Source organism: Ranitomeya imitator, chromosome 4 (assembly GCF_032444005.1).
Source record: "Ranitomeya imitator isolate aRanImi1 chromosome 4, aRanImi1.pri, whole genome shotgun sequence".
Classification (NCBI taxonomy): Eukaryota; Metazoa; Chordata; class Amphibia; order Anura; family Dendrobatidae; genus Ranitomeya; species Ranitomeya imitator.
The window spans coordinates 7676288-7692735 of NC_091285.1; the positions used below are offsets into that span (position 1 = coordinate 7676288).

A 16448-nucleotide genomic window follows, 5' to 3' on the forward strand; every position below is an offset into this window, starting at 1 on the left:
CTGTCCTGTACATTACTCCCTGGTCACCCACCTCCCGTCCTGTACATTACTCCCCGGTCACCACCTCCCGTCCTGTACATTATTCCCCGGTCACCACCTCCTGTCCTGTACATTACTCCCCGGTCACCACCTCCTGTCCTGTACATTACTCCCCGGTCACCACCTCCTGTCCTGTACATTACTCCCCGGTCACCACCTCCTGTCCTGTACATTACTCCCCGGTCACCACCTCCCGTCCTGTACATTACTCCCCGGTCACCACCTCCCGTCCTGTACATTACTCCCCGGTCACCACCTCCCGTCCTGTACATTATTCCCCGGTCACCACCTCCTGTCCTGTACATTACTCCCCGGTCACCACCTCCTGTCCTGTACATTACTCCCCGGTCACCACCTCCCGTCCTGTACATTATTCCCCGGTCACCACCTCCCGTCCTGTACATTATTCCCCGGTCACCACCTCCTGTCCTGTACATTACTCCCCGGTCACCACCTCCTGTCCTGTACATTACTCCCCGGTCACCACCTCCTGTCCTGTACATTACTCCCCGGTCACCACCACCTGTCCTGTACATTACTCCCCGGTCACCATCTCCTGTCCTGTACATTACTCCCCGGTCACCACCTCCTGCCCTGTACATTACTCCCCGGCCACCACCTCCTGTCCTGTACATTACTCCCCGGTCACCACCTCCTGTCCTGTACATTACTCCCCGGTCACCACCTCCTGTCCTGTACATTACTCCCCGGTCACCACCTCCCGTCCTGTACATTACTCCCCGGTCACCACCTCCCGTCCTGTACATTATTCCCCGGTCACCACCTCCCGTCCTGTACATTACTCCCCGGTCACCACCTCCTGTCCTGTACATTACTCCCCGGTCACCACCTCCTGTCCTGTACATTACTCCCCGGTCACCACCTCCCGTCCTGTACATTACTCCCCGGTCACCACCTCCCGTCCTGTACATTACTCCCCGGTCACCACCTCCCGTCCTGTACATTATTCCCCGGTCACCACCTCCTGTCCTGTACATTACTCCCCGGTCACCACCTCCTGTCCTGTACATTACTCCCCGGTCACCACCTCCCGTCCTGTACATTACTCCCCGGTCACCACCTCCCGTCCTGTACATTATTCCCCGGTCACCACCTCCTGCCCTGTACATTACTCCCCGGTCACCACCTCCTGTCCTGTACATTACTCCCCGGTCACCACCTCCTGTCCTGTACATTACTCCCCGGTCACCACCTCCTGCCCTGTACATTACTCCCCGGTCACCACCTCCTGTCCTGTACATTACTCCCCGGTCACCATCTCCTGTCCTGTACATTACTCCCCGGTCACCACCTCCCGTCCTGTACATTACTCCCCGGTCACCACCTCCTGTCCTGTACATTACTCCCCGGTCACCACCTCCTGTCCTGTACATTACTCCCCATTCACCACCTCCTGTCCTGTACATTACTCCCCGGTCACCACCTCCTGTCCTGTACATTACTCCCTGGTCACCACCTCCTGTCCTGTACATTACTCCCCGGTCACCCATCTCCTGTCCTGTACATTACTCCCCGGTCACCACCTCCCATCCTGTACATTACTCCCCGGTCACCACCTCCCGTCCTGTACATTACTCCCCGGTCACCACCTCCTGTCCTGTACATTATTCCCCGGTCACCACCTCCGGCCCTGTACATTACTCCCCGGTCACCACCTCCCGTCCTGTACATTACTCCCCGGTCACTACCTCCTGTCCTGTACATTACTCCCCGGTCACCACCTCCTGTCCTGTACATTACTCCCCGGTCACCACCTCCTGTCCTGTACATTACTCCCCGGTCACCACCTCCTGTCCTGTACATTACTCCCCGGTCACCACCTCCTGTCCTGTACATTACTCTCCGGTCACCCACCTCCCGTCCTGTACATTACTCCCCGGTCACCACCTCCTGTCCTGTACATTACTCCCCGGTCACCACCTCCTGTCCTGTACATTACTCCCCGGTCACCACCTCCTGTCCTGTACATTACTCCCCGGTCACCACCTCTTGTCCTGTACATTACTCCCTGGTCACCCACCTCCCGTCCTGTACATTACTCCCCGGTCACCACCTCTCGTCCTGTACATTACTCCCCGGTCACCACCTCCTGTCCTGTACATTACTCCCCGGTCACCACCTCCCGTCCTGTACATTACTCCCCGGTCACCACCTCCTGTCCTGTACATTACTCCCTGGTCACCCACCTCCCGTCCTGTACATTACTCCCCGGTCACCACCTCTCGTCCTGTACATTACTCCCCGGTCACCACCTCCTGTCCTGTACATTACTCCCCGGTCACCACCTCCCGTCCTGTACATTATTCCCCGGTCACCACCTCCTGCCCTGTACATTACTCCCCGGTCACCACCTCCTGTCCTGTACATTACTCCCCGGTCACCACCTCCCGTCCTGTACATTACTCCCCGGTCACCACCTCCTGTCCTGTACATTACTCCCTGGTCACCCACCTCCCGTCCTGTACATTACTCCCCGGTCACCACCTCCCGTCCTGTACATTACTCCCCTGTCACCACCTCCTGTCCTGTACATTACTCCCCGGTCACCACCTCCTGTCCTGTACATTACTCCCCGGTCACCACCTCCTGTCCTGTACATTACTCCCTGGTCACCCACCTCCTGTCCTGTACATTACTCCCCGGTCACCACCTCCTGTCCTGTACATTACTCCCCGGTCACCACCTCCTGTCCTGTACATTACTCCCCGGTCAACACCTCCTGCCCTGTACATTATTCCCCGGTCACCACCTCCCGTCCTGTACATTACTCCCCGGTCACCACCTCCTGCCCTGTACATTACTCCCTGGTCACCACCTCCTGTCCTGTACATTACTCCCTGGTCACCACCTCCTGTCCTGTACATTACTCCCCGGTCACCACCTCCTGTCCTGTACATTACTCCCCGGTCACCACCTCCTGTCCTGTACATTATTCCCCGGTCACCACCTCCTGTCCTGTACATTACTCCCCGGTCACCACCTCCTGTCCTGTACATTATTCCCCGGTCACCACCTCCTGTCCTGTACATTACTCCCTGGTCACCACCTCCTGTCCTGTACATTACTCCCCGGTCACCACCTCCTGTCCTGTACATTATTCCCCGGTCACCACCTCCTGTCCTGTACATTACTCCCTGGTCACCCACCTCCAGTCCTGTACATTACTCCCTGGTCACCCACCTCCCGTCCTGTACATTACTCCCCGGTCACCACCTCCCGTCCTGTACATTATTCCCCGGTCACCACCTCCTGTCCTGTACATTACTCCCCGGTCACCACCTCCTGTCCTGTACATTACTCCCTGGTCACCACCTCCTGTCCTGTACATTACTCCCCGGTCACCACCTCCTGTCCTGTACATTACTCTCCGGCCACCACCTCCTGTCCTGTACATTACTCCCCGGTCACCACCTCCTGTCCTGTACATTACTCCCCGGCCACCACCTCCTGTCCTGTACATTACTCCCTGGTCACCCACCTCCCGTCCTGTACATTACTCCCCGGTCACCACCTCCTGTCCTGTACATTACTCCCTGGTCACCACCTCCTGTCCTGTACATTACTCCCCGGCCACCACCTCCTGTCCTGTACATTACTCCCTGGTCACCCACCTCCCGTCCTGTACATTACTCCCCGGCCACCACCTCCTGTCCTGTACATTACTCCCCGGTCACCACCTCCTGTCCTGTACATTACTCCCCGGCCACCACCTCCTGTCCTGTACATTACTCCCTGGTCACCCACCTCCCGTCCTGTACATTACTCCCCGGTCACCACCTCCCGTCCTGTACATTATTCCCCGGTCACCACCTCCTGTCCTGTACATTACTCCCCGGTCACCACCTCCTGTCCTGTACATTACTCCCCGGTCACCACCTCCTGTCCTGTACATTACTCCCCGGTCACCACCTCCCGTCCTGTACATTACTCCCCGGTCACCACCTCCCGTCCTGTACATTACTCCCCGGTCACCACCTCCCGTCCTGTACATTATTCCCCGGTCACCACCTCCTGTCCTGTACATTACTCCCCGGTCACCACCTCCTGTCCTGTACATTACTCCCCGGTCACCACCTCCCGTCCTGTACATTACTCCCCGGTCACCACCTCCCGTCCTGTACATTATTCCCCGGTCACCACCTCCTGTCCTGTACATTACTCCCCGGTCACCACCTCCTGTCCTGTACATTACTCCCCGGTCACCACCTCCTGTCCTGTACATTACTCCCCGGTCACCACCACCTGTCCTGTACATTACTCCCCGGTCACCATCTCCTGTCCTGTACATTACTCCCCGGTCACCACCTCCTGCCCTGTACATTACTCCCCGGCCACCACCTCCTGTCCTGTACATTACTCCCCGGTCACCACCTCCTGTCCTGTACATTACTCCCCGGTCACCACCTCCCGTCCTGTACATTACTCCCCGGTCACCACCTCCCGTCCTGTACATTATTCCCCGGTCACCACCTCCCGTCCTGTACATTACTCCCCGGTCACCACCTCCTGTCCTGTACATTACTCCCCGGTCACCACCTCCTGTCCTGTACATTACTCCCCGGTCACCACCTCCCGTCCTGTACATTACTCCCCGGTCACCACCTCCCGTCCTGTACATTACTCCCCGGTCACCACCTCCCGTCCTGTACATTATTCCCCGGTCACCACCTCCTGTCCTGTACATTACTCCCCGGTCACCACCTCCTGTCCTGTACATTACTCCCCGGTCACCACCTCCCGTCCTGTACATTACTCCCCGGTCACCACCTCCCGTCCTGTACATTATTCCCCGGTCACCACCTCCTGTCCTGTACATTACTCCCCGGTCACCACCTCCTGCCCTGTACATTACTCCCCGGTCACCACCTCCTGTCCTGTACATTACTCCCCGGTCACCACCTCCTGTCCTGTACATTACTCCCCGGTCACCACCTCCTGCCCTGTACATTACTCCCCGGTCACCACCTCCTGTCCTGTACATTACTCCCCGGTCACCATCTCCTGTCCTGTACATTACTCCCCGGTCACCACCTCCCGTCCTGTACATTACTCCCCGGTCACCACCTCCTGTCCTGTACATTACTCCCCGGTCACCACCTCCTGTCCTGTACATTACTCCCCATTCACCACCTCCTGTCCTGTACATTACTCCCCGGTCACCACCTCCTGTCCTGTACATTACTCCCCGGTCACCACCTCCTGTCCTGTACATTACTCCCCGGTCACCCATCTCCTGTCCTGTACATTACTCCCCGGTCACCACCTCCCATCCTGTACATTACTCCCCGGTCACCACCTCCCGTCCTGTACATTACTCCCCGGTCACCACCTCCTGTCCTGTACATTATTCCCCGGTCACCACCTCCTGCCCTGTACATTACTCCCCGGTCACCACCTCCCGTCCTGTACATTACTCCCCGGTCACTACCTCCTGTCCTGTACATTACTCCCCGGTCACCACCTCCTGTCCTGTACATTACTCCCCGGTCACCACCTCCTGTCCTGTACATTACTCCCCGGTCACCACCTCCTGTCCTGTACATTACTCCCCGGTCACCACCTCCTGTCCTGTACATTACTCTCCGGTCACCCACCTCCCGTCCTGTACATTACTCCCCGGTCACCACCTCCCGTCCTGTACATTACTCCCCGGTCACCACCTCCTGTCCTGTACATTACTCCCCGGTCACCACCTCCTGTCCTGTACATTACTCCCCGGTCACCACCTCCTGTCCTGTACATTACTCCCCGGTCACCACCTCCTGTCCTGTACATTACTCCCTGGTCACCCACCTCCCGTCCTGTACATTACTCCCCGGTCACCACCTCCCGTCCTGTACATTACTCCCCGGTCACCACCACCTGTCCTGTACATTATTCCCCGGTCACCACCTCCTGTCCTGTACATTACTCCCCGGTCACCACCTCCTGTCCTGTACATTACTCCCCGGTCACCACCTCCCGTCCTGTACATTACTCCCCGGTCACCACCTCCCGTCCTGTACATTACTCCCCGGTCACCACCTCCCGTCCTGTACATTACTCCCCGGTCACCACCTCCTGTCCTGTACATTACTCCCCGGTCACCACCACCTGTCCTGTACATTACTCCCCGGTCACCACCTCCTGTCCTGTACATTACTCCCCGGTCACCACCTCCTGTCCTGTACATTACTCCCCGGTCACCACCTCCTGTCCTGTACATTACTCTCCGGTCACCACCTCCTGTCCTGTACATTACTCCCCGGTCACCACCTCCCGTCCTGTACATTACTCCCCGGTCACCACCTCCTGTCCTGTACATTACTCCCCGGTCACCACCTCCTGTCCTGTACATTACTCCTCGGTCACCACCTCCCGTCCTGTACATTACTCCCCGGTCACCACCTCCCGTCCTGTACATTACTCCCCGGTCACCACCTCCCGTCCTGTACATTACTCCCCGGTCACCACCTCCTGTCCTGTACATTACTCCCCGGTCACCACCTCCTGTCCTGTACATTACTCCCCGGTCACCACCTCCTGTCCTGTACATTACTCTCCGGTCACCACCTCCCGTCCTGTACATTACTCCCCGGTCACCACCTCCCGTCCTGCACATTACTCCCCGGTCACCACCTCCTGTCCTGTACATTATTCCCCGGTCACCACCTCCTGTCATGTACATTATTCCCCGGTCACCACCTCCTGCCCTGTACATTACTCCCCGGTCACCACCTCCTGTCCTGTACATTACTCCCCGGTCACCACCTCCCGTCCTGTACATTACTCCCCGGTCACCACCTGCTGTCCTGTACATTACTCCCCGGTCACCACCTCCTGCCCTGTACATTACTCCCCGGTCACCATCTCCTGTCCTGTACATTACTCCCCGGTCACCACCTCCTGCCCTGTACATTACTCCCCGGTCACCATCTCCTGTCCTGTACATTACTCCCCGGTCACCACCTCCTGTCCTGTACATTACTCCCCGGTCACCACCTCCCGTCCTGTACATTACTCCCCGGTCACCACCTCCCGTCCTGTACATTACTCCCCGGTCACCACCACCTGTCCTGTACATTATTCCCCGGTCACCACCTCCCGTCCTGTACATTACTCCCCGGTCACCATCTCCTGTCCTGTACATTACTCCCCGGTCACCACCTCCCGTCCTGTACATTACTCCCCGGTCACCACCACCTGTCCTGTACATTATTCCCCGGTCACCATCTCCTGTCCTGTACATTACTCCCCGGTCACCACCTCCTGTCCTGTACATTACTCCCTGGTCACCCACCTCCCGTCCTGTACATTACTCCCCGGTCACCACCTCCCGTCCTGTACATTACTCCCCGGTCACCACCACCTGTCCTGTACATTATTCCCCGGTCACCACCTCCTGTCCTGTACATTACTCCCCGGTCACCACCTCCTGTCCTGTACATTACTCCCCGGTCACCACCTCCCGTCCTGTACATTACTCCCCGGTCACCACCTCCCGTCCTGTACATTACTCCCCGGTCACCACCTCCCGTCCTGTACATTACTCCCCGGTCACCACCTCCTGTCCTGTACATTACTCCCCGGTCACCACCACCTGTCCTGTACATTACTCCCCGGTCACCACCTCCTGTCCTGTACATTACTCCCCGGTCACCACCTCCTGTCCTGTACATTACTCCCCGGTCACCACCTCCTGTCCTGTACATTACTCTCCGGTCACCACCTCCTGTCCTGTACATTACTCCCCGGTCACCACCTCCCGTCCTGTACATTACTCCCCGGTCACCACCTCCTGTCCTGTACATTACTCCCCGGTCACCACCTCCTGTCCTGTACATTACTCCTCGGTCACCACCTCCCGTCCTGTACATTACTCCCCGGTCACCACCTCCCCTCCTGTACATTACTCCCCGGTCACCACCTCCCGTCCTGTACATTACTCCCCGGTCACCACCTCCTGTCCTGTACATTACTCCCCGGTCACCACCTCCTGTCCTGTACATTACTCCCCGGTCACCACCTCCTGTCCTGTACATTACTCTCCGGTCACCACCTCCCGTCCTGTACATTACTCCCCGGTCACCACCTCCCGTCCTGCACATTACTCCCCGGTCACCACCTCCTGTCCTGTACATTATTCCCCGGTCACCACCTCCTGTCCTGTACATTATTCCCCGGTCACCACCTCCTGTCCTGTACATTACTCCCCGGTCACCACCTCCTGTCCTGTACATTATTCCCTGGTCACCACCTCCTGTCCTGTACATTATTCCCCGGTCACCACCTCCTGTCCTGTACATTACTCCCCGGTCACCACCTCCTGTCCTGTACATTACTCCCCGGTCACCCACCTCCTGTCCCGTACATTACTCCCCGGTCACCACCTCCTGTCCTGTACATTACTCCCCGGTCACCACCTCCCGTCCTGTACATTATTCTCCGGTCACCACCTCCTGTCCTGTACATTATTCCCCGGTCACCACCTCCTGTCCTGTACATTATTCCCCGGTCACCACCTACTGCCCTGTACATTACTCCCCGGTCACCACCTCCTGTCCTGTACATTACTCCCCGGTCACCACATCCTGTCCTGTACATTACTCCCCGGTCACCACCTCCTGTCCTGTAAATTACTCCCCGGTCACCACCACCTGTCCTGTACATTACTCCCCGGTCACCACCTCCTGTCCTGTACATTACTCCCCGGTCACCATCTCCTGTCCTGTACATTACTCCCCGGTCACCACCTCCTGTCCTGTACATTATTCCCCGGTCACCACCTACTGCCCTGTACATTACTCCCCGGTCACCACCTCCTGTCCTGTACATTACTCCCCGGTCACCACATCCTGTCCTGTACATTACTCCCCGGTCACCACCTCCTGTCCTGTAAATTACTCCCCGGTCACCACCACCTGTCCTGTACATTACTCCCCGGTCACCACCTCCTGTCCTGTACATTACTCCCCGGTCACCACCTCTCGTCCTGTACATTACTCCCCGGTCACCACCTCTCGTCCTGTACATTACTCCCCGGTCACCACCTCCCGTCCTGTACATTATTCCCCGGTCACCACCTCCTGTCCTGTACATTATTCCCCGGTCACCACCTCCTGCCCTGTACATTACTCCCCGGTCACCACCTCCTGTCCTGTACATTACTCCCCGGTCACCACCTCCTGTCCTGTACATTACTCCCCGGTCACCACTTCCTGTCCTGTACATTACTCCCCGGTCACCACCTCCTGTCCTGTACATTACTCCCCGGTCACCACCTCCCGTCCTGTACATTACTCCCCGATCACCACCTCCCGTCCTGTACATTACTCCCCGGTCACCCACCTCCAGCACTTTCCCTGCAGATATTCTTTACAAAGGTGCAGCTTGTCGCACTTCTCCTCCCATGCACTCTTCAGATATTTTGGACAAATCCTCACTGGGCTTCGGGCCAGAACAAGATCTCCAACCACTGGAAACTTCTGGGGTTCATTCTTTAGTATTTGCTCAATTTGTTCACTGGAACATTCCAAGAATATGGGCAGCAGAATCCTGTTGAGCCGACCCCCATGTAAGCAAAGTAACTTGGTCATGGAAGCAATGACTGACGCATCCGACATGGCCCCATGGGTCATTATGTGGCCTCTCTCATTGAATGGAGAATATGAACTGTCTGTGCCGGTAATTACTTCTACTATTTCTTGAAAAGGAGGAACTTTCTTAGCTCAGATGAATAAATGAAACTGAAATTGAAGGACCCATCTCTTAGAACACAGAACTGGGTGGGACCACTTTTCTTCGTGCCTAAGGCATTGTAAGCAAAATGCATGAACTTCAGCACAATAGTTATTGGTGCAACTTTTCTAACTAACTCCCAGTGATCCAATCGTTAATTATGCCTTAGCCCATAACACCTTGTGATGAGCCTGCACCTCGCCTCCCCGCCTGACGTCACTTGTACGTCAGATGGATCAAAGAATTTCACCAATGTGACATTCAGCATACCCGAGTAACACGTAAGGTTAGCTTGGTACAATTTTACACAGACGACCCCTGTTCACATGGGCCCAGGGATGTACCAGGAGTGAGAGGACGTGGCCCACATAGTCACTGACATGGCACTACACTCGCTCACAACCCTGAGAGGCTGAGAAGATCTTTTCACTAACACCAGTGAAACAGAGTGCTGCCAGCCTGTTAGGACTGCCACCAGTTTCTCTTTTGATATTGAGCCCCGTCCATTAACGGGATTATATCAGGCCAGAAACGAACCCAGGTATCATGGAAAGTTAAGCTGAGAAACAGTCGTGTGAATTTGTGGATCGAGGTAAAAAAGAGAAATCCAAGGTTAAATTATATATTTAAAAACGCATGACCCGCACCTCCAAAAATCATACAATGATCTAAAGTCGCTAGGCAAAATTATATAGAACTGAACATGAGGTTCTTAGTTTAACATTCTGATCAATCTGTATGAAGGCCACTGCCACGTCACGGCAAACCTCGCAGTGGGTGTTACCGCGAGTGGAGTCGCGTGATGACCACCACCACAGCCGCAATGCACAAGCAGGGCAGACGGCTCGTGTCTTCAGACCGCACCACCCCATCAGCAGAAAATCGCAGCAACAATTGCCGCTACACAGCACCAACCCTAAATGAAGGAAGCTTCCATCGCCCACACGGAGCAAAGCCGAGTGCTAACCCTAGTCGCAGCAGCAAGACAGATAGCCTGGTGCCCCACAGCACCCATGCTGCAAAATAGAGTCCCCATGACTCCAGACAGTGCCGCACTGCTGTTGTTTTGTGCTGGTGGGGCGGCATGGTCTGGAGTCATGGGGACTCAGTCTTGCAGCATGGGAGTTGTGAGGCATCAGGCCGTCTGCCCTGCTGTTGCAGTGCCTCTGTGGCGGTGGTCGGCGAGCAGCTCCGCTCCATTGGGGCAATACAGACTCCGCCATGCACACAGAGAGGAGGTGGCGACAAGCGTAGGAAGATGACAGTCCATTCAGGTACAAGACCAGGTGACCCGAGGGTCACAATTTGGCTTCTCCAAACATCTCCATGGAGCCAGGCGACTGGCGTGTACCAATCCTGGCTTTCTGCAAACATATCCATGGTTCAGCGATGGTAAATGGAGCAGATCTGTATTCTTCCAACCGGGGCCAAGGTCCCCTAGGTTGTTTCCTGTAGAATGATAGATCCATATTCCTCGTGATGGAGCGATGATGTATTGGCAGTAGTACTGTAGGGTTCCCTGGATGTTTTGATGTCTTGGCAGAACCTCTGGTTATCTGTCTCTCTGTCCCTCTGAACACAGGCAGATCCTTCTTTTTTATAGGTCACAACTTTTCATTTATGCATTCCACCACAGGCTTGGGGGAAGGTGGAAGGAGGCCATCCCTCACTGCTGGAATGTTCAAAAAACATGCATAGATTGTCCTTCATATTGCAGAGCACGAATGGGTCATCAACATATTAACAAACATTCAAACATTGTGGTTTTGTTTCCCAAAGATAGTAGAACAATCCTAGGACAAGTTAATCAACAGCCAGTCAGCAAATAGTAGCCACTAAACAATAAATCAATGACAATAAGGGTAAACAGTCATTCTCACATGAACTCTAGCTCGTGTCCATGGGCCTACTGAAGCAATTATCGTCTGGTTAATTAAGATATAATGCTGCATCTTCACATGCATGATGTATGATTAGGATGTATAACATTTCCATAACTCCTTATGGAATCAGGTTCCTGAAATGCTATTTGGCAGCTTCAGCGTATTGCACGCAAGCCTTTGTCCTGCTCTGAGCTGACTCAAGGCATGAGATCTTTCACTTGTAGACTAGTCTTTGGAGGCTTGATACCCCCATTGAGCTAGGTGCCAGCTTTCTCCTTGAATCTTGGAGAATATTTGACTTTCTGCTGAGTCCCTGCTGGACATAAGAAAGAGGGTATTATAATCCCTGGTCAAAAAAGATGCAAATGATTGGCATGAAGTTATATCTCCAATATTCATCACACACCTAATTACTGTCAGTAAATAAGACACATGACTTCTTGAAACTTTGGTAAACTGGCCACAGCAGCCTTTAATTAAATTAAACCCGGAGTGGCCCCAGCATTGGCAACCCCACAACCATAATCCATTTTCTAACTATCTAATGTCATAGGTTTACCGCAACAGAGAGGAGCCAGACAACTGCAGTGTCTGATTTCTCCTACTCCTGCAGTGTATAGAAGCACTTCACCTTCATATTAAACAGTGTAAATATCTTTTAGCAGTGCAGGGGTTAATCTGCTCAGTTGAGATTTCCTGGAAACTTTCCTGTAATAAGGCCCTCAACTGTGCACTGTTAGCCACTCCCATCTCTTGTATAATCTGGGCCCTTACTAGCACTCATTGTCAGAGATAACTTATGCTGCATTTCTGGAGGTTGGTGGTTGTTATTGGAGAAGGCATTTGGTGGATTTATCTGTGACTGTTGCTAGGTTTTAAGTGTGTGATAATTCCATTTCTTTTCCTAATTTGGCTTAACCTCATCCTGCGCTCTCCGCTGCATTCCTCTGTTGTCTGTGTAAGTATATTTGTAGGTTTGGTAATTTTTGTTATTTCTGTTTGTATTACCTATTTAGTCTGGTTGGTGTATTACGGTGTACTACTACTCCCCTCTTCCCTGGATGGGGGAAGGGTACAGACTGATGGCGGATTCAAGAGCTAAGGCAAGGTACATGGCCCTGGTGTCTTCACCATCAGAAGTAATCCGGGAAACAGGGTGAGGTATGTTGCCGTAGCGTTAGGGAAAGGGAAGGAGTCCCTGGTCCTGGGACTCCTGACAACAGAGTAGTAACATTACCACTGACCTAAACCGTTTTATGATCCATTATGGATCCTATCACTGCTCTGACAGGGCAACTGCAGCTACTCAGCCTGGAGGTGGCAGATCTACGCACTGTCATTTTACAGCAGCCTAGCACATCAGGTTTGGGGACCGTGACTCCCAGGCAACCCTTAGTGGAGCCCAAGTTCGCTTTTCCTGACAGATTCTCTGGAGGATGTGACAAGTTTGTTGTTTTCAGGGAGGCTTGTAAACCGTACTTCAGATTATGTCCTTGTTCCTCAGTAACCGAGGAGCAACGTGTGGGGGTAATAATCTCGCTCCTTCATGGTGACTCCCAAGCATGAGCTTTCTCTCTCCCATCTGATTCCCAGTCTCTCCAGACAGTGGAGAAATGTTTTCTGGCTCTGAGTCTCATATACGATGACCTCGACCATTTCTCCTTGGTTGAGTCAACACTATCTCAGCTTTAGCATGGAGATGGGCTCAAGGTTGAGCATTTCTCTGAGTTTTGGAGGTGGTCCACTGACACTAAGTGGAATGACCCTGCGTTCCACAGCCAGTTCTGTGAAGGACTATCAGTAAGGGGAAAGATGCCTTAGCTCTTTATGAGACTCCAGTTTCCCTTGAGGCAGCCATGTCTCTGGATATTCGGGTGGATCGTCATCTTCGCCAGAGACATAAAGAGACACCCCAATGTGCGAGAGGTCTGGGGCTAAGGGAAACCTGGTCTGAGTCATCTGAGGAACCTATGCATTTGGGTGGGGCAACTCGTTCTGGAAAGCAGTCTGTTGTTCGGTGCAAAAGGGGAGTATGTATTACTGAGGTAGAAAGGGCCATTTTGTGGGCACATATCCTTCCCTATCTCACTGTAAACAGCCGCTGGAAAACTAAGGAGCCCGAGTTGCAGAGATGTTAGTAACTCGGGTGTACATGTAAGAGGGTGAACTGTAACAACATCAGGAGAGCATTAGGACCCTGCTGTTTCTACATGTCTGTGCTGAGGAAAAAAAAAGCAGGAAAGTGTGTGTGTTGGGGTGTGGGGTCTAGTCTCTGCTGTATAGAATGCTGAGATGTGATGCTGGAGAAGCAGAGAGACTGCCATGTGAGACGCAGCTAGAGGCAGCTGCTCAGAAGTGAGAAGCCCGGACTCTCAGCTAGGGTTGAGCGAAACTGACCGGACATTTTCATAAATCGCCGACTTTTGGCAAAGTCGGGTTTCGTGAAACCCGACCCGATCCCACTGTGGGATCGGCCATGAGGTCTGCGATCTGCGCGCCAAAGTCGCGTTTCGTATGATGCTTTAAGAGCCATTTCTCAGCCAATGAAGGCGCACGCAGAGTGTGGGCAACGTGATGACATAGGTCTCGGTCCCCACCATCTTAGAGAAGGACATGGCAGTAATTGGCTTGCTTTCTGCGGCATCACAGGGGCTACAAAGGGGCGTGCACGCCGACCGCCATCTTACTTCTGCCGATCTGAGCATAGGGAGAGGTTGCTGCACCTTCGTCAGAAGCAGGGATAGCGTTAGGCAGGGAATATTAACCCCCAAACTGCTTGTGCTGTAGCGATTTCCACTGTCCAACACCACCTTTTCTTTGCAGGGACAGTGGAGGTTTTTTTTTGGTGCATTAGCTCTGTAGCTTAGGCTGCCTTATAAGGCTCCCTGATAGCTGCATTGCTGTGTGTACGCCGCTGTGCAAACCAACTGCTTTTTTCAAAGCAAAAATCCTGTTGCTTCTTTCTGCACAGTTCTCTTGTTTCTTTGTCCACACTCTTTTTGTGTGCAGCAGTCCTTTTTATTGCTGCCATACTTGTCCTTTGATCATTGTTGGGAGATTGAAATTCTACTATAGCCCTTGTATTTTTTTTTATATCCGGCAGCCACGTTCTGCTTTGTACAGTGTGTGTAGTTTAACACACAGGGCCTGTTTATTCCTGCAGTCTCCCACAAAAACAAAAAAAAGGCTGCTTTAAATTGCCACTAAGTGGATTAACGTGAGTTCTGTTTGGCGTATATCTGCCAGCAACGTTCTACCTTGTCCATTGTGTGGTCTAATACACAGGGCCTGTTATTTCCTGCAGTCTCCCCCCAACAAAAAAAAGGGAGCTTTAAATTGCCATGAAGTGGATCTACGTGAGTTCTGTTTGGCGTATATCTGCTAGCCACGTTCTGCCTTGTACATTGTGTCGTGTAATACACAGGGCCTGTTTTTTCCTGCTGTCTTCCCGCCAAAAAAAGGAAGATATAAATTCTCCAATAGTTAATATACACCTTCTACCTTGTTTAACATATAACGGTTGTTATTTTGGTAACATTTCAGCAAAAATGAGGAAGTCTGGTGGAAGAGGCCGTGGGCGGTGGTTGCCAACTGGTAATCATGGTGGGTGTGGTAGTGGAGCATCTGGTGGTACTGGGAAAAGCAAGATAGCACCAAAGGCTCGAGGTGTAGAGGCAGCGTCATCGTCTGGCTACACAAGGCCTCGAAGGCTCCCTTATCTGGGAGGAGGAAAACAGCTTTTAAAGCCGGAGCAGCAGGAACAAGTTTTGGCTTTCCTTGCTGACTCAGCCTCCAGCTCTTTCACCTCCTCTTCAGAAGCTTCAAAATCTAAAACCAGCGAGTCGCCAGTGGATGCTCCATGTCCGGAAAAAGTTGCTTCCTTGTGTCCTTCACCCAAAACAAAAGTGAAGGATGCGTCAGGCGACACTACAGGTTACTCCATGGAGCTCTTTACACATACCGTGCCTGGGTTAGAAAGGGAAATTGTTAGCTGCCCATTACAAGAAGAATCGGACATGGAGTGCACAGATGCACAGCCACAGCTAGATTATAATGCTGTTCCATTGACTCAGATCACTACATTGCCCTCGCAGTGTACTGAGCCAGAATCTGACCCTGATGAGACTATGGTGCCCCGTCCCGAATGCTATAGCACCTTACACGGTGACACAGAGGAAGGTGCACATGACATTGAAGAGGAGGTGATAGATGACCCAGTTGTTGACCCAGATTGGCAGCCATTGGGGGAAGAGGGTGCCGCAGCCTGTAGCTCAGAAGCGGAGGCGGATGATCTGCAGCAGCCATCTACATCGCAAAAGTTGTCATCTGGCAGGCCCGTATCAGGCCAAAAACGTTTGTCAAAAACCACAACAGGTGTAGTACAGCATTGCAATCCGGTGGCAGTAGCACGGCGTGCAAAACCTGAAAAGGTATTCCATAGTAGGAAGAGTGCAGTGTGGCAATTTTTTAACCAAGATCCGAATGATCAGTGCAAAGTTATATGTAAGAAATGATCCAAGACCTTTAGCAGACAGCAGAATGTTCTAAATTTAAATACAACGTGCATGCGTAGACATTTAACCAGCATGCACTTGGAAGCATGGACTAACTACCAAACGTCCCGTACCGTTGCTGCACCTGCTCATATTGAAGCTAGTCAGCAACGCAACATTGCTTCTCTCGCTGGATTCCCACCGGTTATGACACCACCAACAGCAAATGTGGAGGTATTGTCGCACAGCCAAAACAGTCAGGGAATCGCAAGGTTCTTGGTAGGAAACACTGTCG

The 16448-nt window shown here is 53.2% G+C and overlaps 1 protein-coding gene across 2 annotated transcripts in view; it reads right to left on the reverse strand.

The window, feature by feature from the left end:
• Positions 1-9785, reverse strand: part of LOC138674973 (protein mono-ADP-ribosyltransferase PARP12-like) — a 30739-nt gene extending 20954 nt beyond the window's left edge. Inside the window, exon 1 of one of the 2 annotated variants that reach the window (XM_069762862.1) lies at positions 9388-9785. In XM_069762862.1, coding sequence (XP_069618963.1) covers positions 9388-9677 — 290 coding nt within the window. In that variant the 5' untranslated portion in view covers positions 9678-9785. The remainder of the gene's footprint in view (positions 1-9387) is intronic. The other variant, XM_069762863.1, reaches the window with a different exon arrangement.
• Positions 9786-16448: the final 6663 nt, after the last annotated feature.